At 39.0% G+C, this 22644-nt stretch overlaps 1 protein-coding gene across 2 annotated transcripts; it reads left to right on the plus strand.

The window, feature by feature from the left end:
* Positions 1–879: 879 nt before the first annotated feature.
* Positions 880–22639, plus strand: fam20b (FAM20B glycosaminoglycan xylosylkinase). 2 transcript variants are annotated; one of them, XM_053242116.1, is made up of 9 exons: positions 880–1196; positions 9314–9434; positions 9634–10161; positions 11559–11645; positions 11835–11944; positions 16549–16720; positions 18587–18778; positions 18867–18926; positions 20264–22639. In XM_053242116.1, the coding sequence occupies exons 3-9, from the start codon at positions 9785–9787 to the stop codon at positions 20493–20495; spliced, it is 1230 nt and encodes a 409-aa protein (XP_053098091.1). In that variant the 5' UTR covers positions 880–1196; positions 9314–9434; positions 9634–9784; the 3' UTR covers positions 20496–22639. The 2 variants fall into 2 exon arrangements, with proteins under 2 accessions (XP_053098091.1, XP_026800430.1); XM_026944629.3 differs by having other exon boundaries at positions 9682–10161.
* The last annotated feature ends 5 nt before the right edge of the window (positions 22640–22644 follow it).

Raw genomic sequence — 22644 nt, forward strand, 5'->3', positions numbered from 1 at the left:
TAGCAGTAGCAGTTGTAGTAGTAGTTGTAGTAGTTATAGTAGCAGTAGCAGTAGGAGTTGTAGTTGTAGTAGTTATAGTAGCAGTAGCAGTTGTAGTAGTAGTTGTAGTAGTTATAGTAGCAGTAGCAGTTGTAGTAGTTATAGTAGTTATAGTAGCAGTAGGAGTTGTAGTTGTAGTAGTTATAGTAGCAGTAGGAGTTGTAGTTGTAGTAGTTATAGTAGCAGTAGGAGTTGTAGTTGTAGTAGTTATAGTAGCAGTAGCAGTTGTAGTAGTAGTTATAGTAGCAGTAGCTGTTGTAGTAGTTATAGTAGCAGTAGGAGTTGTAGTTGTAGTAGTTATAGTAGCAGTAGCAGTTGTAGTAGTAGTTATAGTAGCAGTAGCTGTTGTAGTAGTTATAGTAGCAGTAGGAGTTGTAGTTGTAGTAGTTATAGTAGCAGTAGCAGTTGTAGTAGTAGTTATAGTAGCAGTAGCTGTTGTAGTAGTTATAGTAGCAGTAGGAGTTGTAGTTGTAGTAGTTATAGTAGCAGTAGGAGTTGTAGTTGTAGTAGTTATAGTAGCAGTAGCAGTTGTAGTAGTAGTTATAGTAGCAGTAGCTGTTGTAGTAGTTATAGTAGCAGTAGCAGTAGCTGTTGTAGTAGTTATAGTAGCAGTAGGAGTTGTAGTAGTAGTAGGTATAGTAGCAGTAGGAGTTGTAGTTGTAGTAGGTATAGTAGCAGTAGTAGTTGTTGTAGTAGTTATAGTAGCAGTAGTAGTTATAGTAGCAGTTGTAGTAGTTGTAGTAGTTATAGTAGTTATAGTAGCAGTAGCAGTTGTAGTAGTAGTTGTAGTTGTACCATAGCGCCCTCTGCTGTTCACGCTATAGAGGTGATCAGCTGAATACACTGCAACAGTGTTACTGACATGTTAAATGTCTTTTCTTTTCTAAATCAGGAAGCTGATGCATGAGAAAGAAATGCATTCCACGAATAAATCTTTAAAATGAGTGCATAACTTTGGGTGCATTCATATATTTCCTAATCATAATCTCGGTTATAGTACAGGTTCACTTTAAGCAGAAAGGTGACGCGTACCTCGCTTGAATGGTGTATACACACACACACACACAAGCACAAGACGGACATGATGGGACGCGTTTGCACAGCGGATTAATCAGCTGCATTAAACCCCAACAGCGTTATATTTGTGTAGAAAAGCGGTGAGTTGTGTGTCTGTATCTACCCTGAGCTCCAGCTACTGTATTCTGTGCATCACATCACTAGCTGCATTGCACTAGTAACACATTAGCTAGTTAGCAATTTGGCTTAGCTAGCTAGCTTTCTTCTACAAAGCCATTATGTTGTCCGGTGCTAAACGTTACACATGTAATAGCTAAGTGTTAAACTGACTAAACCTGACAGCATGAGGGGAAAATATCAGACCTGTATTCTTCTGTGTTGTGTTTATTTATTTACCTTCTAACTCACCTTATGCTAGCTAGCTAACTACTTTACTTGGCTGTGCAGCTAGCTCTTAGCTGTTTTATGTTTTTCTGACTGGATAAAGTGTACCAAAGCAGACATTTTCATATTTCTCTGTTATTTGGTTAATAATATCAGTAAAATAGCCAGGAAGCAGTTAGCTACATCAAACCTAAGACCTATGCCACCAAGGTTTTTTTTTTTTTTTTTTTTTTTTAAAGCTTGTTAATTAACTAATGATTTTGAAGAGGTCAGCATTTTTGTTCACACAGAGAGAGTGAGAGTGTGTGTGTGTGTGAGTGAGTGATAGGTAGCTTTTTAGCTATCTGTGTGCACATTCATTCATTCATTCATTCATAACACATGCCACATAATATCACTGGCCTGTGTTTGTATCATCAGTTACACAGTGATGACTGTACACCAGTTATAGCACTTATCTAGTTCAGTCAGTCATTCAATCAATCAATCAATCAATCTATCAATAAGTACAGTTTGGTTATTGATCTGTGGATGCTAATGGTTCAGTGGGACCTGTTTTTGTAGAAGTCAGCCAGCTAGAAAAGGTGCTATGAATGAGCAATTGTACAGAGAAGGAAGTTGAGTCCTGCCTGCGTGGAAGCTCTAACCCTCAGCCTGCTCCTGTTAGGTTCATGTAAAGACTCTGCCCTTTTACTCCTTCATTTCTAAAGAAAAGACACTACCCTATTGGGTATTCAAAAAGCAGGGTTAAATTCTACCTGTGCTGGATTGAGGGGAAGCACCATACAGTCACTTCACTTCACTTCAGTTTGCCACCTCAAAAAGCCTCTGTCAAGATTACAAATCCTTTATAATATTAAAGATGTGACACTTGATAAACATTTACAAAGAACAGTTCGGTCTTTGGTGCGTCAGTGTATTACACACACCTAATATGCTCCTGTTCTCCTGTTCCTATACTCTAATGAGTGCCTCAGGGCTGATGAATTTATGCCTCAACAATACCCTGGCACTATGTCGAAAGTGACTATCTGGAGTATTTAAATTGGGTTTGTACTGTACTGTGACAGACATCAAAACATAATTCTTGACTTGAGATCGGTGGTCTTAGAAACTCAAAACGTGATGTGCTCACCGAAGGCCAATTTAGTGCCATTGTGATGAAAGACAGCCAACGAAAAAGTTCTGGCAGTGTCAGAAATCTTTGATTAAAGTCTCAGAGTGTGAACGCTGCTACTGTATGACACTCATCCACCAGGCTCACAGGACAGATACAGATAGGACAGTGGCAATGACAAAACCTGCTAAAGGACAGAAAAAATATCCTCGTTACGTCAAGTTCACGTTGAAGAATGTTTCTGTTGACGCGAGCCCGGATTGTGCTGATTGATGACGTAAGCAGATGATATAGTCTTTAATCGCAGGTCTGTCGTCAGAGGATCTTCATCATATAGGCTAATCTGACATGGAGGACACATTATTACACAGTCTGTTCTAGCATTCGGCCAAGGTTTTATTGGAGTCATCTCATACAGAGAGACAAGTAATAATCTTAATTGACCACAGGAGGCATGAGACAGAATATCGCTGTCTCACAAATCGTGATACAAAATACTGGCGAGAGGAATTTGCTGCTCATGATATTGATGTTTAATATTCATTATGAGCTCTACCTCTTCTTACACATTAGGCAGCAACACCAGAGGTAGGAGCATACAGAGCACAAAGTTTGCGAGTGGGAAGCTAACTGCCTGAAAGTATGCGTAGTTAATAGTTCTAAAAGTTAAGCCAATCAGAAGGGAGCGTAATGGCACATGTATCAAACACAATACCCATGTGAAATAATACCAAAACAGCCCATAGTCCACTACTGCTCAGCATTTTCACATTATCCAGAATTCACAGCAGATCTTTCGGGTGGCTACCCTACAGGTAGTTATCGTAAACCCCTGTATATACAGTCAGGTCCGGAAGTATTTGGACAATGACAGAGTTTTTGTGATTTTGCCTTTATACACCACCACAATGGATTTGAAATAAAACAATCAAGATGTGATCGAAGTGTAGACTTTCAGCTTTATTTTAAGAGGTTCCACAAAAATATGGCATTTACCGTTTAGGAATTACAGCCATTTAAAGCAAAATACTTCCATTTTCAGGGGCTCAAAGGTATTTTGACAATTGACTGACAAGAAGTTAATTGACCAGGTGTGGTCCATTCCCTTGTTACTTCAAGATAAATGAAGCAGATAAAAGGTCTGGAGTTGATATCAGGTATTGAGTTGGCATTTGGCAGCTGTTCGACTGGAGCTACCAATATGAAGTCCAAGGAGATCTTAATGCAAGTGAGGGAGGCCATCATTAATCATTAAGAGAGATAGCAAAAATCTATGAGAGATAGCAAAAACCTTAGGTGTGGCCAAATCAACAGTTGTGTACATTCTTAAAAAGAAAGAAAGCACTAATGAGCTCAACAATATCGAAAGGCCTGGAAGACCACGGAAGACAACTAAAGTGGATGATTGCAGAATCCTTTCCTTGATGAAGAAAAACCCCTTCACAACATCAAAAGAAGTAAGAATACTCTGGAGAAGGTAGGCGTATCATTGTCAAAATCTACAATCAAGAGACGCCTTCATGAATGTAAATACAGAGGGTTTACAACAAGGTGCAAACCACTGGTAACATTCAAGAACAGGAAAGCCAGATTAGACTTTGCCAGAAAACATCTAAAAAAAAGCCTCCCATGTTCTGGAATAACATTCTTTGGACTGATGAAACCAAGATTAACTTGTACCAGAATGATGGGAAGAGAAAACTATGGCAAAAGAAAGGAACAGCTCATGATTCAAAGTATACCACATCGTGTGTCAAACATGGTGGAGGCAGTGTTATGGCATGGGCATGTATGGCTGCCAATGGAACGGGCTCACTGGTGTTTATTGATGATGTGACTGCTGAGAGAAGTAGCAAGATGAATTCTGAGGTGTATAGAGCTATACTCTCTGCTCACATTCAGCCAAATTCTACAAAACTGATAGGACGCCGCTTCACAGTGCAGGTGGATAATGACCCTAAACATACTGCGAAAGCAACTCAAGACTTTTCAAAGGCAAAGAAATGGAATATTCTTCAATGGCCAAGTCAGTCGCCTGATCTCAACCCAATAGTGCATGCTTTTCACTTACTGAAGACAAGACTGAAGGCAGAAAGACCCACAAACAAGCAGCAACTGAAGGTGGCTGCAGTGAAGGCCTGGCAAAGCGTCTCCATGGAGGAAAATCAGAATTTGAGTTTTGAGAGCATGGGCTCCAGACTTCAGGCAGTCATTAACTGCAAAGGATTTTCATCGAAGTATTAAAATTATGGTTATATTTACAATTATGTCACTTTGTCCAAATACCTTTGAATCCCTTAAAATGGAGGTACTTATATGATATACCTAAATGATAAATGCCATATTTTTGTGGAACCTCTTAAAATAAAGCTGAAAGTCTACACTTCGATCACATCTTGATTGTTTTATTTCAAATCCATTATGGTGGTGTATAAAGACATAATCACAAAAACTCTGTCATTGTCCAAATACTTCCGGACCTAACTGTGTGTGTGTGTGTGTGTGTGTGTGTATATATATATATGGCTTGATAGCGATCTGAAATGCAGGTTAAAATCAACATCTGTGTGCTGCAATTGATGTAAGTCACACTAACATCTGAAAATGATACAGAAGCACGCAGTGTGTCGTGCTAGCAGTGGTGTAACCAGAAAATAATTCTGGAGGGACGAGGAAATAGACAAAATAAATTAACGGTTGTTTTTTCTCATCTGTGTAATTGAATTGGTACGTGTGACGTGCTCGTGCATTTCATGGATGTCAGACAGCAGTAGGAGCAGTGATGACAGGAATTTGATATTTAGCCTAAGGCACAGTCTACAAACAAACAATCTTTTCATATCAATAACGTTGCCATGAAATACATTTATGACACTAAATGCAGTATATTGATATTGCAGTTGTTCGGTTTGTTGTCATTGCAGAATAAATGTATTAAAATGTAATATTTTATTTGTGTCAATATCGTCTTGTGAAGCTTGTATAGGGATAGGTCTTGTACCGTGGCTTTAGTGTATCATCTCATGCCTAGACCAATGTAATCACACAGTTTAAAAAGAATCTTGGATTAAAAGTTGCTTACTAACTTGATATCAGAAAGTAGCTTTCATTGGGGTGGGCAATATGACAAAAATATCATATTACGGTTATGAAAAGCATTTTTACTACATATGTATCAGAATATATGTCTAGGTGTGGTCTTAACTGCCAACAAGCATTGCAACAGTATTGCATTAAAAAACTTATAAATAATAATACATTTGTTTTTAGATTCTTAAAATATCTTTTTTTTTTATTATTTCAAAGTAAAATATTTTAAACTGAAAAACGTAATTTTTAAACGTAATAAAAATATATCACGATATTTACTATATGTAAGCAGTGCATATTGTGACATAATTTATCATGATATCGATATCATATTATTGCCCATCCATAGCCTCCATTTATTTCTCTGAAGCAAACTCCTCAATCAGATCACTAAAATTACAGCAGTAAATCATATTCCAATTGCATTATCTAAGTTAAATGGCTCAGATATTTGGAGCTAGGTTGTGTGATATAACGATTTTATTGTCGCTGTACAATTTTACTCTGCCACAATATCCAATGATGTTTACTCTGATTATATTATTATATTATATTACCAGACCTGGCAGCCTTTACGCATTTTGCATAGGAGCTTTTGCAATTTAACATTGGAGTACACCAGTATGAGTTATCACTCAAAATTTCGCCCGGTAAAATGGCAGATGAACCAATCGTATAAATCTGGAATGATTTGTGCAGGTGTTTTGAATTTTCCCATGTTAACTAACACCACTGGGAATCCCCGACCTACATCAAATCTAACATTTACGTAATATGCAATTTTTTTTTTTTAAATGTCAACCATTTGGACATTGTTCATTTATAAAAGGATTTTTTCAAGTAACTCTTTTATAAATGCCAACTGTTTTTTTTCACTGTTTACCGAGCATTATTGAAGAATTACCTAAAAATCCACTAAAAATCCACCCTCCAGTTTTAGTAATTGGTGCTGCTAGCAAGCAGTTCCTGACTACAGGGCTGGTAATATTATTACGCCCTCCAATACTCTTCTTAATCTTTCCTGAAATAGTGGCAATGCTTGTTTTTCAGTCCATATATTCTTTGGGTGGTGGATCATCCTCAGCACATCAGCGACACGGACATGACAGTGACATGATAGTGTGTTTGGTGGTCATACAAGTGTATCAGGTGGAGCAGCATTGCTGGGATTTTTTTTTAAACACCTGCTGAAATAGTCCACCTACTAACAATAGCCATCCAACAGTTGTGCTCTGTATGCCACCACCCTAATAACATTTAGTCAGTGATGCTCTTTTTCCACTGATAGATGAAACTGATGTTGGCTGACAGCAACTGGTTGGCTCCGGACAGTAACTAAAACCACATCTTCAGTTGAAGCCAGACGTTTACACCCACCTAGGCTAAAGACATTCAGACTGAATTTTTGACAACTCCACGCATTTCATGTTACCGTACATTTTGTGTGTTGAGTCATTAAAGTATCTACGTTGCTTCCATAAGAGATCATTTTAAAATAGTAAATAAGAGACACATTTATTTCAGCTTTTATTTACTATATCAGATTTTCAGTGAGTCATAATTTTACATACACTTTGTTTGTATTTGGTGGCATTAACTTTTAATTGCTTCAACTCGAATCAAACACTTGGTGTAGTCTTCCACAAGCTTCTCACAAAACTATGCCAGATTCCTGACAGAACTGGTCTAACTCGCACAGTTTCGCGAGCCTCCTTGCTCAGACAAGCTTTTTCAGTTCAGTCCACAATTTTTCTCTGCGATTCAGGTCAGGCCTTTGTGATGGCCACTCCAAAGCTTCTGTGTCTTTAAGCCATTTTGTTACAGCTTTCGGAGGTATGGAGGTATGCTTAGGATCATTGTCCTGCTGGAAGACCCGGTTGTGACCACGTTTAAATTTCTGCCTGATGTCTTTAGGTTTGATTCGGCATTTCTTGATAATCCACCTTTCTTTCTCTCGATGTCATCTATTTTCTGAAGTGCACCAGCTGCTTTTCCAGCAAAACACCCCACAACACGATGCTGCCAACCCCATGCTTCCAGTCAGAAACAGATTGTTTAAAGAGACAATGTGGTGTATGTAAACTTTTGACTCACTGGAATTCTTATATAGTGAATTAAAGCTGAAATAAATCTGTCGCTAATCGATTGTTTTAAAATGAACTCTGAAGTGAACAAAGTAGATGATTGACTTGCCAAAAGAAAGGTGAAATATATGTCATGAAAAACTGAGATTTGCCCTCAGATTTGCCGCTCTTTGCCCAGGTAAACTTTTGGCTTTAACTGTAAATGATAGGTTTACATTATAAAAGTTCCTTCAGCATAGCAACAGTTTAGGTGTAACTTATAAAGTGTATGCTGGATTTATACGTAGTACAGTTTTAATTATAGTTGGATGTTACAGCAATTCCACTTTTGTAATAATGTGTAGGTGTGTCAGAGTGCAATTATGATTGGTGTTGTGGTAATAAAGTCGACAGTGGTATGAGTGATAAAGCAGAGGCGTTCCACACCAATTTTGTTCTTACATAAGTCAGTGAACTGTTTCCAGTTAGTTTAAAAGCTACACTGATTACCATTACAGTAACCATTTCATTTGTCGTGTCTACACTTATGAACAGTCAATTCAAGGCTCTTTTCTATATTAAAAATATATATAAAATCACTTGAGACCATTAATGTAATTTAACATAAATTATTATTCTAATTTCTGTTGCTCTCTAGACTATCTGTCATTCTCAATGCAGCAAGCCTCCAGTATAGCTTTACTAACTTTCTACAGAAAATAAAATATTGAATAAAAATAATTTGTTTGGGGCACACTCCACTTAGAAGGATTCAATATAACTTTAATATAGAAGAGGAAAAGGAAAGTGCAGTTTGCATAAAACATAAGGTGTAGCAATCATTATCATGCCCTGTTGACTTTACACACTCCACCCAACTTCTTGTGGACATGGGACAAACTCACATGAGAACAGAAACACCAAGCTTAAACACAAGGACTGTATCAGTTTGCTTTTATGCAAATATTAATTTCCAGATATACTGTTGGTTGTAGGTTACAGTTACAGTTACAGGTGTAAATATTAGATGTTTGCTTTAGATGTTGGCTTCAACCCCACAACACAGAGCATCCTTTCTCTTAAATGAGCAGCGGTAGTCTGGTGAACGTTCTGCTAAAAGACTATTTAAATCGCGTTTGTTGTTTTCATGTGAGGCCAGTGCTGTTTGCTGATGAAGGATCAGTTTATTACAGATGGTCGGGTAGAATAGCTGGTTCACTTTGGTTTGCAGTTCTAAACTGCTTGAGCACATCCACTACGAGAACAAAGAGCACCACGTGTTTGGCCTGACCACATGATATACAAACCACATTCCTTCCTTCTGCTACATTGAGGTCTATGTTTCTGCTACCTGGTGGGGTGGTTTAAATTCAGTAGTTTTAAATAGGCTTAAAAACCGCCATGAAAAATCCTGGTGATAATACCATGGATTATGATCCATCCTTAAAAAATCATGATATAATTTTTAAAAATATATGTTGCATTTGTTGCATTCCTGCTGGTGTGATCGACATTAGGTCATTTTTTTTGTATTGTTTTTAATTTGACATTTCAGTGGTGACATGAGTATCCATTCCTATATGTTTTATGACCTTTGTTTTAGAGGAGAAAAAAAAGGGTGCGCAAGATAGAGGCATCAGTCACATACTATTGAGTGAAGGACCTTTTTTCCGGCCCTCCATCCTCGATCATAACCACAGAAGAAAACAAATATTCTAAAGCAGGTATTATTTTTTTTTCTTACATAATAAAGCATGCTGCATCAAAGTTCTTGCAGCAGAAAAATCCATGTCTGAAGAGTGATTTCTTTATATATACTAACTTTCTGTGTGTAATGTACAGTATGTGTATGTCAGTATCACTGTTGTACAATGAAAAGGCTATAATCTGTCTGTCTGTCTCTTTTTTTCCTTTCTTCCCCAGCCTTTCTCTTTCACTTATCTCTGTCTGTCCTTTTCTCTTCCCACTTAGCGCCTCCTTTTTCCGCTGTGAGTGTTCTCTCTGGAGGTGCACAGTAGTCAGGCTCTGCCATGCCCAGGGCGTGACCCCTCGTGTTTCCTTCTCCTCCTCCATCATGAAGCTGAAGCAGCGTGTGGTGGTGTTGTGCGGTGTGCTGCTGCTGCTGGGCCTGGCCAAGCTCTTCCTGCTGGATGGAGGCGAAGGCTCGGCTGCCAGCCGCCGTGACCTGCGTGCCTTCCGCAAGATGGAGGCGAGCCTAGCTCTGGCCAAGAACGCCCGTCTCACACACACGTTGCAGTCCCCCTGGGAGGTGGCGTCACAGTGGGTGGGGCCACGCGAGGTTTACCCAGATGAGACACCTGAGCTGGCCGCTGTGCTCAGCGCCCTGGCCAGCGCCCGTATCCAGAGGGCCGACGTCGGCTACAAAGGCACCCAGCTGAAGGCACTTTTGGTGCTGGATGGAGGACAGAAGGTGGTGTTCAAGCCCAAGAGGTAAGAGGATGGTATAGTTTAAACTATATTGTGCGTGTAAACCCCAGGAGATCAGCAGTTATAGAAATACTCAAACCAGCCCATCTGACACCAAAAATCACACCACAGTCAAAATCACTGAGATCACACTTTTTTCCTCATTCAGTTTATGGTTGATGTGAACATTACATTAAATTACATATATCATGGAAATATCTGTAGTGACCTGTACAGTGCTGTTGCTTGTTTATAATATAAGAAAAGTTCATTAAGCCAATGAGATTTCAAACTGTGGTTGTGCAGAGACCCTTAAAGGGGCAGTGAAAAGGATCAAGATTTTAAGTCTTCAGCTACAGCAAAAACCTGCTATAGCAACCAATATTTGAACAGAACATAAACTTTTAAGCGTTTATCAAATTATATAATAAAATTGTAACATGTAGAATAATGAAAGACAGTATGATACAGATAATAAAATACAATTCAAATTTAAACTTTAAGATGAAAAGTGAATTAAACACAACCTAGCTCTACAAACATAGATAATATACTGTAAGAGTAATGACATGTAACTCATAAAAATGACCCACATAAAATATGGGACTGTTTAACCAGCCCTGACGTTCCCCAAATTCACATGCTGATATATATATATATTTTTTTTATCGTGACATGAGACAGTGGGGCAGTGAACAAATTATCCAAGAGCATTATTTCCGTACAAACACCTGGCTACTTGGTACAACATGATAACAGACATACCTTCGAATGTCAGGCCAAATTATTTTAAACACATTATATTCACCATATCCACACTGTCAATAGGAGCATCAAAGGTATGTAGCTGTAGCTCAATGGCAGGTCACGTGACATAAATTGACACATGACACCTTTTATTTATAGTTTAAATACTATTAATTGAAACCTTTTCTCTTGATAGAGATATATATTTAAAAAACCACAGAACACATTTTATGAAAGGGAACAGCGTCCATCAAGAAGCAAATGGGAATTATACTGGGAAGATAAGTGGAGTTATCAAGTTATCATTTGCGTATGTTTTAATACACGCAGTGTATTTACTAGACCAGGGCCCCGAGAGTGTAATAGACTCAGCCATCTTTATTTCAGTCCATAAGTGTTTACTCTGCCATTCAGATGACTGGATAATCAGCAGTAAATCGTTAACATTTATTGCTGTGCATTTATAGTGTTTACCGCTGTAATGTTGTTTAACTCAGCAGCCTGATGCAAATTAATGTAATGAGTATTAAAAAGCTTCTTTGTTGATTAAATATTTTTGGGATTGTACTTGAGCTTTTGATCCTTTTAATACATAAATTTTTCCTACAATGACTGCATTTTAGAGTTGCAGTTGTATAGAGATGTTCTTTAATGGCAGTGTGTCTCTTTCACAGGTACAGCAGAGATTATGTGGTTGAGGGAGAGCCTTATGCAGGCTATGACAGACATAATGCAGAGATCGCTGCCTTTCACCTGGATAGGTAAGACTCTTACATATGTAAATGAAATACACAATATAACAACATTAATATGTTCATATGTTCAGTGCAACAAGTGCAGGACGAGAACCGTGACTGAAAAAATTAGCTTGCTTAAGAGATTTAATCACTAGATTTTACACCAGTTTTAGACAGATGCATGGACATGGACAGTCTCTTGCTCCTCTACAGGATCCTGGGCTTTAGGAGAGCACCTCTAGTGGTGGGGCGATTTGTGAACCTTCGCACGGAGATAAAGCCTGTTGCCACAGAGCAGCTACTGAGCACATTCCTCATGCACGGTCAGTCTCTCTCCTCTCTGACAGATTCATCTGAGGAAGTGTGTATCACACTTGTGTTCATTTCTTATCAAAATGCAGCCACCAAAACCGCTAAAAAATGTTAATAAACCATGAGGCAGTAGAATTATTTATGTGGTGTGTGGGATATGGGGTGTAATCTAGCACTGTATTTCTACAGGGTGTCTGAAAAGTAAGGAACCACTGGGAGCGAATATATTGAGCAAAATCCACAAAAATATAATACAGCGTTTTACAAAATGAACGTTAGGGTGAACATGTAGAGCATATGTTATAAATAATTAATACAAAATTGAATATATGTAGTTTTACTGACTTTTCGGACACCCTGTAGTATTCAACCATAGTGGGAATAATACTGATTTAGTCTGAATAATTTTTTTAACACAATGCTGGAGATTGCCATAAAAACGTCTTGGAAAATCACATGCTTCCGACTGAATACGTAAGCACAGTGTCCTGCTTTTCTGATACTGAAACATCAGAATGCTTTTATACTACTTTGTGCATGTAGATCTGCCAGACGTATTGTTTGTGTGCACTAGGGGGCAGTGTCGCATGTCCCAAACCAGAATGTACGGGAAAAAAAAAAGGAAGCTTCTTGATTTTAACTTTTATAAAGCATAAGTTGCAAGACAAAAGTACTATCTATGATGATGAGGTTTACACTGTTCACACTGTACTTAATAATTTGTGGTGATTTATTTTTTTTTATGCTGAAATTTGTCTCACGTTGTTTTCCATTTCTCATGCCCAGCTCCGGTTGTTCCAAATATTCACTGTTCCTTTGTTGTTTTTATATTTTGTCGTATTAGCGCTTTTTACGCTTCACCTATTCTGCCAGCTGTTCCTCAAACTGCTCTGTTTGCTTTAGTATTATAATAGATTGGATTATATCACAACCCTAACGAATACTCTTCCCATTTCAAAAAAAAGCGGCTTTTGCTTTGATGCACACCATCACACACTCGTACAACACATAGTGCACGTGGTTTCCCCTTTGAGCCTGTGCGAGCCGTGCTTACCCATAAACCCCTTTCTCTGTCTCGAGATAGATATCTTTATGTGCATTTATTTTGCAGAAGTATGAGTATGATTCAGCCCAGAGATGCAGGTTGAGGTCATGGTTGTTCCACTGGGGTTTTGCAAGGGGGTTCTTGTCTGCTTCTACACACTGGATCTAAGCAGCAGCTGTGTGATCAGCTGCCTGCAGTCAAACCCCAGGTAAACCACAAGGCCTCAGAGTGCATTCAGCACCTTGCAGTTTGGCAGTCCCAGGCATCCTCATCCTTGCACTTTTCACCCAGTCTTTTGCAGTTTTACGTTCTTTGCTTTTTCTTAGCACGTTTAACTTATTTAGAGGAGCATTTAGTCCTTATAGAGCTTTCTGCTTCTTGTGAGGTAAACTACAATGGCAATTGGGCAATCCTTTCCCCTGGCCCCCAAATAACCCCAGCCCCTGTTACATATATCTTATGCTTGCTTTTAAGGAAAAGGGGCTGAGCATCTTTGCTTTTACTGGGTCAGAGCCTGTTTGCAGAAGAGAAAAATATAATAACGTCTGCCAGATATATCAATAATTCAAGTTCAAATCCTTAGTCATTACAGTGGATTTCAGCCGCCTTTAATGGAGTTTCCTTAGCTCTACTTATGGACTTGTGGTGTGCCTTACTGGACATAAATAGAACTTAATCAAGTTTTCTGAATCTTGATGTTGATTTTAGAAAAAACCCACATTGCTTTGTAGAACCAAAAGTTTTTTCTAGGTGTATTGTCTGAAACAGGCTTGAGGTTTCTGAACGGTTTGTGAGGGATTTTTTTCTTCCCTTTTGATCTCTAAACTGCCTTTTCTTGCTTCATGACCCTCCAGTTGCCGCGGAAAGCATCTCAAATAAAATTTCTACAGTATGAAGAAGATGGATATTAAGGACATTACTTCAGACAGATTCATCCATCAGGAGCACCCAGAAGGAATTAAATTAACTTTGAAAATAATATTCCTTCACTCTTGTGCTTTAGTGGTCCCTGACTCCTTGTAAAGCTAACAAGAAAACACAAGACTGACAGAACTATGACAGTCCTGCAAGCCCTTTGTACAGTTTATCAACATGTTTCAGACAGGCTGGCTGTGATAAATGGGGAGGAGTAGAGAGATTGTAAATCATTCCTGACAGCATGAATTGATGTGCTTTATTTTAAAACCAGACAAACAGAACAACAGCAAACAGATTACCGGCCCCTTAATTGGGTAGCTATGCTAGATGCAGGGAGCATGCATGAAGTCAAGCATTGCGACGTGTCTAGACAAGGACTAATACGTGTTTGTTTCCCCCCAGTGTACAACTAGTGTATTAAAGGAATTATGTAGTGATTCATTCTGGCAGTGGGGTTAAAAGCCTGCATACATTTATTTATTCGTCTTCAATAATCGCTTTGGCCTGTCATTCTCTCCTGGGAACTGTGGCCATGTGAGGCAGGAATACACCAGTCCATCACAGGGATCCATGCACACACAGACCCACACCTACGGGCAATTTAGCATAGCCAATCCACCTACAAGCATGTTTTTGGGATGTGGGAGGAAACTGGACGAAACCCACAGAGAACATGCTCAGAATTGAACTGGGGACCCTGAAGCTGAAGCAGCGATGCTACCTGCTGCATCACTAAACTACTGCACTGCATGCAGACATGTCCTATGATGCTTTTCACTGACCAATTTGATTTGGTTTCTATAGCCAGAAAACAGGAAATAAACTCTCTATAATCATTTTGCATTGCTTGTAGTGAAAACATGTAGAACAGACATTCATTAACCAGGAGAGCAGGGCCTAAACAGATATTCATTAACCATTAGAGCAGGGCTCTAGACAAAGCAAAATAATTATAATAATTATAGTAAGCAAAATATTATAAATCTAGTTTATAATATATACATGTGACCATATAACTGTGCGCATGTCAAGACATTTTACACGTGTGATCTCATAGGTGCCACCTACGTACTTTCACATAACGGCCGCAGAGTCTCATGAACTAAACCAGACTTCACAGAAAAGGGAAAGCAAAAAAAAAAAAAAAAAAAAGACAGATTCTGAGGCAAAAACAATGGAAAGTTCCCTGTTTCTCTGTAGGAATAATAAATAGAAGCTGATATGAGTGTAACTCAAAGTTCTGGGGAAAACAGAAATCTTGCATGGTCAATTATAATCCAAGTCAGTTCTCACCGAAAGGGTTTCTGAAGTGTTTTCAGAAATCTGTATTAATCAGTATGAAACGGTTCATGTGAAGCAGTTCAGCTGTTTAAATCCACAGTTCTAGCAATGAATTGCTTTATAATCTGGAAGATGCTGTAGAAATTTTCTCCAGTAAGGTGTCTTTTCTTTTAATACCATTTTGATTGTGTAATCAGAAAGCAGCAGCAACCGCAAACAGATTTCCGTCCACTGAATTGCATAACTATTCTAGATGTAGTGAAGATGCAAGTCAAGACATGGCTTAACCACGAGGGAAGAGCCTGAACAACAGCATTGTGAAGTGTCCAGACAAAGTTGAATAAGTGTTAATCTTGATCTTGATGATTTGTCTGAAAGTAACCGTTAGATCATATTTACACTTTCCTCCCACTTGCCACTAGTGTCTTGGCGGAATTATGTAGTAATGTATTCAGACAGAGGGGTTAAAAGCATGCATTCGTTCATTCATTTACTGACTGTCAGTAACCATTTTATCTTGGTCAGTGCATGCACACACAGATGCGCATCTAAGGGCAATTGAGCATATCCAGTCCACTTCCCAGATTCCCTGTTTTTTGCACTAAGCAGTATCAAATGGTTTATGTATTGAAGCAATAGTGTTTAAATCCACAATTCTAGCATTGAGTTGCTCTAGTTTTTTATTTATTTTTTTCCCATATATTTTTTTTTAAGAGTTGCTACACTGTAAGTCTTTACTTTCAACGAAAAAGAAAATAATGTGCAATTCTGCAGGCTGAATTGTTTACAATTGGAACTGTGTTACTCTGAAACTACTGATAAAATCACTGATATGGCTCATGAAGCCTCGTCACAACAGTTCCTGCCATACAAATGGAAACACATCCATCACCATAGATACATAGGCAGTTAGCTTCTCAAAGGACAATATGTGAGTTCTTCAGTGCATATCTGCATGCCACACTTACCCACAAGCCATCTCATTGTGTTTGATTCAGACGTGCAAACCGTGCTCCGGTGCAGAACTATGAATCATCCCTAAGTGTGTTATCGTTAGTTGACACTAATCAGCGTTCTGTCTGTTTCTCTGAGGGTGTTAGAGCACATTAAAGCTTTTTTCACTAGTATTTTATGAGGAATATATAGGATATCAGTCTGGCAGTGGGGTTTTAAAATACATGCAGTCATGTCATATGATGCTTTTTCCCAACCAACCCCAACTATAGCAGTAAATTTATAGTATTCTTGCGATATTTAATTTGTATGATATAAACTTTTTGCACCAAAGGAATGTATTAAAATTGTATGTATTATAATTGCAGTGATTAATGCTGGCTTTGCGTGGTGTCTGTCCCTTGTGTGTGCCTGTAGGGAATAATACCTGCTTCTATGGGAAGTGTTACTACTGCAGGGAGAGTGAGCCTGCATGTGCTGAGGGTGACATAATGGAGGGATCAGTGACACTCTGGCTCCCTGACGTCTGGCCACTGCAGAAACACAGACATCCATGGGGACGCACGTACAGAGAGGGCAAACTTGCCAGGTACGCACAAGAGTCATCATGTGGCTATTTTTTTCCCCCGAAATAACAGCGTCAGTTGTGCCTCTTTCTCAGGTAGGATTATGGTTGCGAGCGGTAAGTCAGTACTTAGTTTTTTTGGGGTTTTTTTTTTTTTTGCTGTGAACTGAGGCAAGACGAAAGGGCATGAAATCAGTGAGGTTTAATTAATTTTGGGCAATCCAGTAATTGTAATCACAGTCCATAGTGGGGTTCACAATGCAATCAAACCAAATTAATCTAGGATAATGTATAATAATGAAACTGTGAACACAAGCAAAGGTCTAAACCAGGAAATACCAGACATGAAACAAGAATAAGGATAACGACAGTAAGCCTTCGCAAAGACACAGGAGCGTATAAATAGACCAACTACTCAGGAACTAATAAAAAAAAGGAGCACACAATCGTGACACAATAGGGAGTTAAACCAGTGACAAGACAGAGGCTGAAGGCAAGACTCAAATCAAACCAAATCGCTCATATGACTGGATAAACAAAACATAACAGGAGCTCAGTATATTACAAGGATCAGTGCTATTCACGCTGGGGCCCTCAACGTGTGCAGAGAGGGGGATTTGTAGCAAAACCCCTTCCCTTAAAGCATGGCTCCCGAAGTGCCACGAGTGTCAGAAAGGGCGTCCTGCACAAAATGGCAGGTGGACCTGAGGCTGGGCTTGTCCAGAAGGAGTAAAATCCTCAGTGAAGTTGGAGGCACGAAGAAGGAGTTAGAAGGAGACAGAACGATGTCATCCGTGGAGTCGGGGAGGCGGGACGAAGTGCTGCCCTTGGTGAGGCAGAGCGACATCCCCTGTGTGGCCAGGTGGCAGACACAGGAGAGCCAGGCACAATGACTCTGGAAACCAGTACGCTGACTGGTCAGGACAGGAATGCTGACATAATCCACGGAAGTCAGCAGGTGGAGAAACGACACCCTTGCTGGAGTCAGGAGGTTGGCTAGAGCCAACTAATACAAAACAGGAGCACACAGTCATGACAATAGGGAGTTAAACCAAGGACTAGACGAGGCAGAGACAAGACTAAAACAAAACAAAACGCACATGGCTACATCAACAAACATGACAGTTTTCAAAGATTTTGGGGGCGAGATATATGTATGCATGTAAACATATCCAAAACTTAAAATTGTTGTGAATTTTTACCTTTTCTAAATATCAACTAATACACCTGAAATAATACAATCTTACTGTATTTATGAACAAAAACTGTTAATATTCAGGTCTAAAATATTTATGTTAATGATTATGTTAATGAATTTAAGAAAATCTTATTTTTTATGAAAATGTAGCAATATTCTTGACAATAGAAATACCTGAATGAATGCAGTGTAGGACTTCTACATGATACAGCTGATTTCGAAAAAATATCTTCAGTAAAAAAAAGTTTTAAAAAGGTGTTTGTTGGGAGTCTGGCACAAAATATTTTATGTAATTTAGAAATTTATGTAGAAAGTTAGTAAAGACTTACCAGAGACATGCTGCATTGAGTCTGGAGAGTAACAGAAATCAGAAATTTGGAGGTGGATTACATCTTATGTTTTTCTAAAAAACGGCCCTAAAGTGTGAACACTATGCATGAAAGGGTTAAATAAAAAATGCAAGTTAAAAAAATTCAAGTTCAAAAAAAGAAGTAATTTTCTTTAAAATAGAAAATTCTTTTTAAATGAAGATAACTTGCATCAGTGTCTTCCTTTGTGTAACAACTTGTGTGATCAAATGGCATGCAGAGTTACTCAGAAATTGTACTTCTAGTCGTGCTGGTCATGGGATCTGTAGATAAAATATATTTTATCTGCGTGTTATCGCATATTTGGTTTTGTGTTTGAGTTAGGTGGGAATATGATGAGAGTTACTGTGAAGCAGTAAAGAAGATGCCGCCGTACGATGCTGGTCCACGCCTCTTGGACGTGATTGACACGTCTATTTTTGATTACCTAATTGGCAACGCGGATCGGCATCATTATGAGAGTTTCCAAGACGACGGCGGAGCCAGCATGCTCATTCTACTGGACAATGCTAAAAGGTGAGAGAGAAGAGAGAAGAACAGAAGTTAGATTATTAAAAATATGTAGAAGTTGCACTGGAAATGAATGTGTGTTCTTGGTTTGCAGTTTCGGGAACCCAGCTTTAGATGAACGAAGCATTCTGGCTCCTCTTTATCAGTGCTGCATGTGAGTGTCCAAATTCACACCTTTTATTATCGGTATGAATGCACACGCACAAATTTTAAAAGCTGTGAATACCTAAACTAATAATTAAAAAATTAAAGTTTCTGCCTCAGCCATGAAGCTCCAGTCTTAGTAGAGACTTTTTGGCCAGTTGTGTTTCTTCATTGAACCCAAAACATTTTATCAAACCAATAATATTAAGAGTGGATTGTATGGATCACACTTTGAATTAAGCTGTAATTTAGGCAGTCAGGCTTATAATCTAAACCCACTTCCAAGGAAACTTTGGCTGCTCCCACCAAATGTTTGACCCATCCATTTCCCGTTTTCAAAAATATAAAGAATTAGTCATTTAATCTGCTTGACATGTCCTTTATTTGTCCCCAGATCTTATATCTGATGTTTTTTTTTTTGGTCCCAATTCTGATGCACACCTGTACTCAGATGTTTGCTTCATTTAGATGGAAAAAAACAGAGCAGTCACTGTTTAGTAGAAACTGACTGTTTGTACTCTTACACAGGCAGCTATTGTTTTCCCAATAACTGCAAGTCTGACTGAATCACAAACATGTGGATCACAAATCACAAATATGGATATTTACTCTAACACAATATAACCCAATGTTTCCGTTAGTCTGCTTGCGGTGTACATCACCGCACAAGCATAGCAAAGCAGTGTTTGTAGAGAGTTTTAGAAAGTAACTTAGATCAAATGATATTTTATCATGAGAACTGATTAAAAAATATATTTTTTAATTCCTGTGAAGTTTGAACTTTGTGGTCAGTAGAGGTGTAGTTAAAGGGATCGGTTATTGAGGTTGCTGAGCTTCTGATAATGACTCAGAATATTAGGCTTCCAAGAAGTATTCAAGTGAGTAGCAGCAAACAGGACATAAGAGCTGCCTTCGTTTCTGGCTTCCTTTCGTGAAAGGTTTAATAATCATTTCATGACTGGACCTATTTGTTCCTGCCCACTCTTCTGGTTTCTGTGTGTGTGCTCAGGCATTTCTGTATATGTGATTTGTGTGTGCTAGAAAGAGAGTGAGAGAAAAGATTGCAGAGAATCAGCTCCTTTTTTTATACAGTAGATACGGGGTTGCTCAGCAGGCTTTTTTCCTTTCTGCTTTCTTCTCTTCTTTTAATTCATACATGTGTACTTCTCTCTTTATTTCCTACAAATTGATGAATGTCAACCTGTACTGGTGCAATTTGCAAGTGCTGCATATACTTTCCTCTCACAATGACTTTCAATCTGGTTTCTTGCTCTCACTTTCTCTTGCTCCTACTCACTGCGTTTCTGTTTCTTGCTCACACTCTCAATTTCTCTGTCCCTCTCTCAGGGTACGTGTGTCCACCTGGAACCGATTAAACCTGCTGAAGGGCGGAGCTCTGAGTTCAGCGATGCGCCAGGCTACAGCCCACGACCCTGCCCACCCAGTTCTGACTGAGCCTCACCTCGCAGCCCTCGACCGCCGTCTCAGCAGCGTCATAGCCAACATACGCCAGTGCATAGAGATGCAGGGAGCAGAGAGCACACTTATTGAAGACCGCATGAACCTGCCTCACCCTTAAACACATCCAAGAGAGAGAGAAAGAGAGAGGGAGGTAGCATTTTAAATTGAGTTGAATGCTGCCTGTCTGCCTTTAGAGGCTCACTTCCTGCATTTGCAGCATTGCAAGGAGACCTTAAAAACTGTTGGAAGTTACCTCAACCCAAGCAGGAAGTTGTCTCATAACTCATTAACATTGATGCAGACCCTAGTTTCTCCACAAACCAAAAATGTTATTTTCTCGAGCACAGCCACACACACACACACACACACACACACACACACACACACCCCTCTAATCTTTTTCTCTTCCATATTTTCCCAACATGCATCACACAGTAGGAATAAGTTCACCAATTCCCTTGCAACATTCTTACTTGGCCATGTAATATTTCTTTCCATAAATTTCTCTCTCTCTCCATGTTTAAAAGTGGCCTGTAACGTTGAACATGCCTGAGCCTGTATGGGCTCAGGGACATTCCACAGCAGCTGTGGGGGTGTTCGCAGGCCCGGGCTGCCCCGTACTGGTATCAAGGGCAGCACCAGTGAAATTATGTCACTGACATCACAAATCAAAGCATTAACAGCCTATCTGGGGATAGCCTGTCTACAAACAGATTGTACATAAGCAACTATTTAATGACAATGTTGATAAACAAATGAATGGTTTTAATGATTTAAAAGATTAATATTGAGAGTTACTATGCAGGTTTGCCTGCTTTAAAATGTGCAGTATGATTTCTGGATATAAACGGGTAGTGGGTGGAAGAAGCTGCTACTGAAGCTCAAAAAGAAGATGGAGTGAATGATAGCATGAAAAGCTATAAGAGAGAGATATTCACACTTATTCACAAAGCAGTGGTGTGGCTACATGTATTCATCCCAGCCAAATAGGAGTCATTTAAAGAGCAAGAGCATCTAATTAAACAAGGGAAATCTGGTGTATTTCTGTATGTTTGGACTGAAAGGCTACTGCCAGATCAACCATTTCCTGATAAGATTGAGGGTCCCTGCTGTGTGAAGATCTTTTGAACATTAAAAAAACCTTAAAATTCAGTGTTTCCCTTATTTTCAAGACATTTTTACAAGAAAATTTCTACCTCATCAATTTATCATTCTTCATTAAATGTTTAATAGTTGGTTGAGGTCTTACAAGGTCATAGTGGCTCAAAATGGTAAAAGCCGATAGACGCAGGTGGTAATTTCAGTATTTATTATATGGGAGCATGACCGTGCTATTCATCTGTCCCACCTAGGGGCAATGGTGAGCAACTAACTTGTTGTACTACATGTTTTCTGTTATGGTTGCTGACCTCATTATGGCACTTTCACTCAAATTACTGGAAACTTATGTCATGTTTTTATTATATTCATGACTGAGACTGAAACCTGAGAAGGTTAGTTGTTTGGTCTCTATAAATATTTCTTATCCGATTATAGGATTTATTCAAACTACTTGGCTGCCCTGAATATCACATTATATCAAGAGCTTGGTCTGTTTTCAAAGCAGGCTATGGAATTTCCAAACTGCCTTCCGACAGCGAATCATCTCCTTACTTTGCCCCTCAGTCATCTCTGAATTGAATCGGCTGCACAAATGACTGAAGCCTCAACCATGCTTGCTCAATTCTGAACTGTCATATCTGGCCAATGTTTTCCCTCTCACTCCAGATGCGTGTTATGCTGAGAGCAAGATCAGCTGCTGGTAGAGACACTACATTATGCTTTGAATTGGGTCATTACCGTTCCTGCAGCTTGTGCTGTAAATAGGCATAACTGTAAGAGGGACTGCCCTGTGGCCTCGCTAACCCACTGCTGGTATTTGTGTTTTAGTGTGTCATTCTTTGAGATGCCATGACCTATACTGTATGTGTTCGTATAAGTCTTGGTTGGAGGAGGTGTTCTTGTGTGTGAACATTCAAAATGAGTAAACCTAAACAAACCTGTAGCCTTTATACTGGCTTTGAAAAGTGCAGAGGGAATTTCATGTGCATTATGTTTAATGAATAAGTGTGGTATATAATGCAGCGTCATCCTGTATGTAAATTCTGCTAAAATGTGTTTCATCTCCTAGTCCTGGAGAGCCACATTACAGTTCACACCCCTCCTGTGTGGGTGGGGTGTAGAATAAATGCAGAAGTCCTATGAGTTATGGGCATCTGAAAATTATT

Source organism: Pangasianodon hypophthalmus, chromosome 19, assembly GCF_027358585.1.
Source record: "Pangasianodon hypophthalmus isolate fPanHyp1 chromosome 19, fPanHyp1.pri, whole genome shotgun sequence".
Classification (NCBI taxonomy): domain Eukaryota; kingdom Metazoa; phylum Chordata; class Actinopteri; order Siluriformes; family Pangasiidae; genus Pangasianodon; species Pangasianodon hypophthalmus.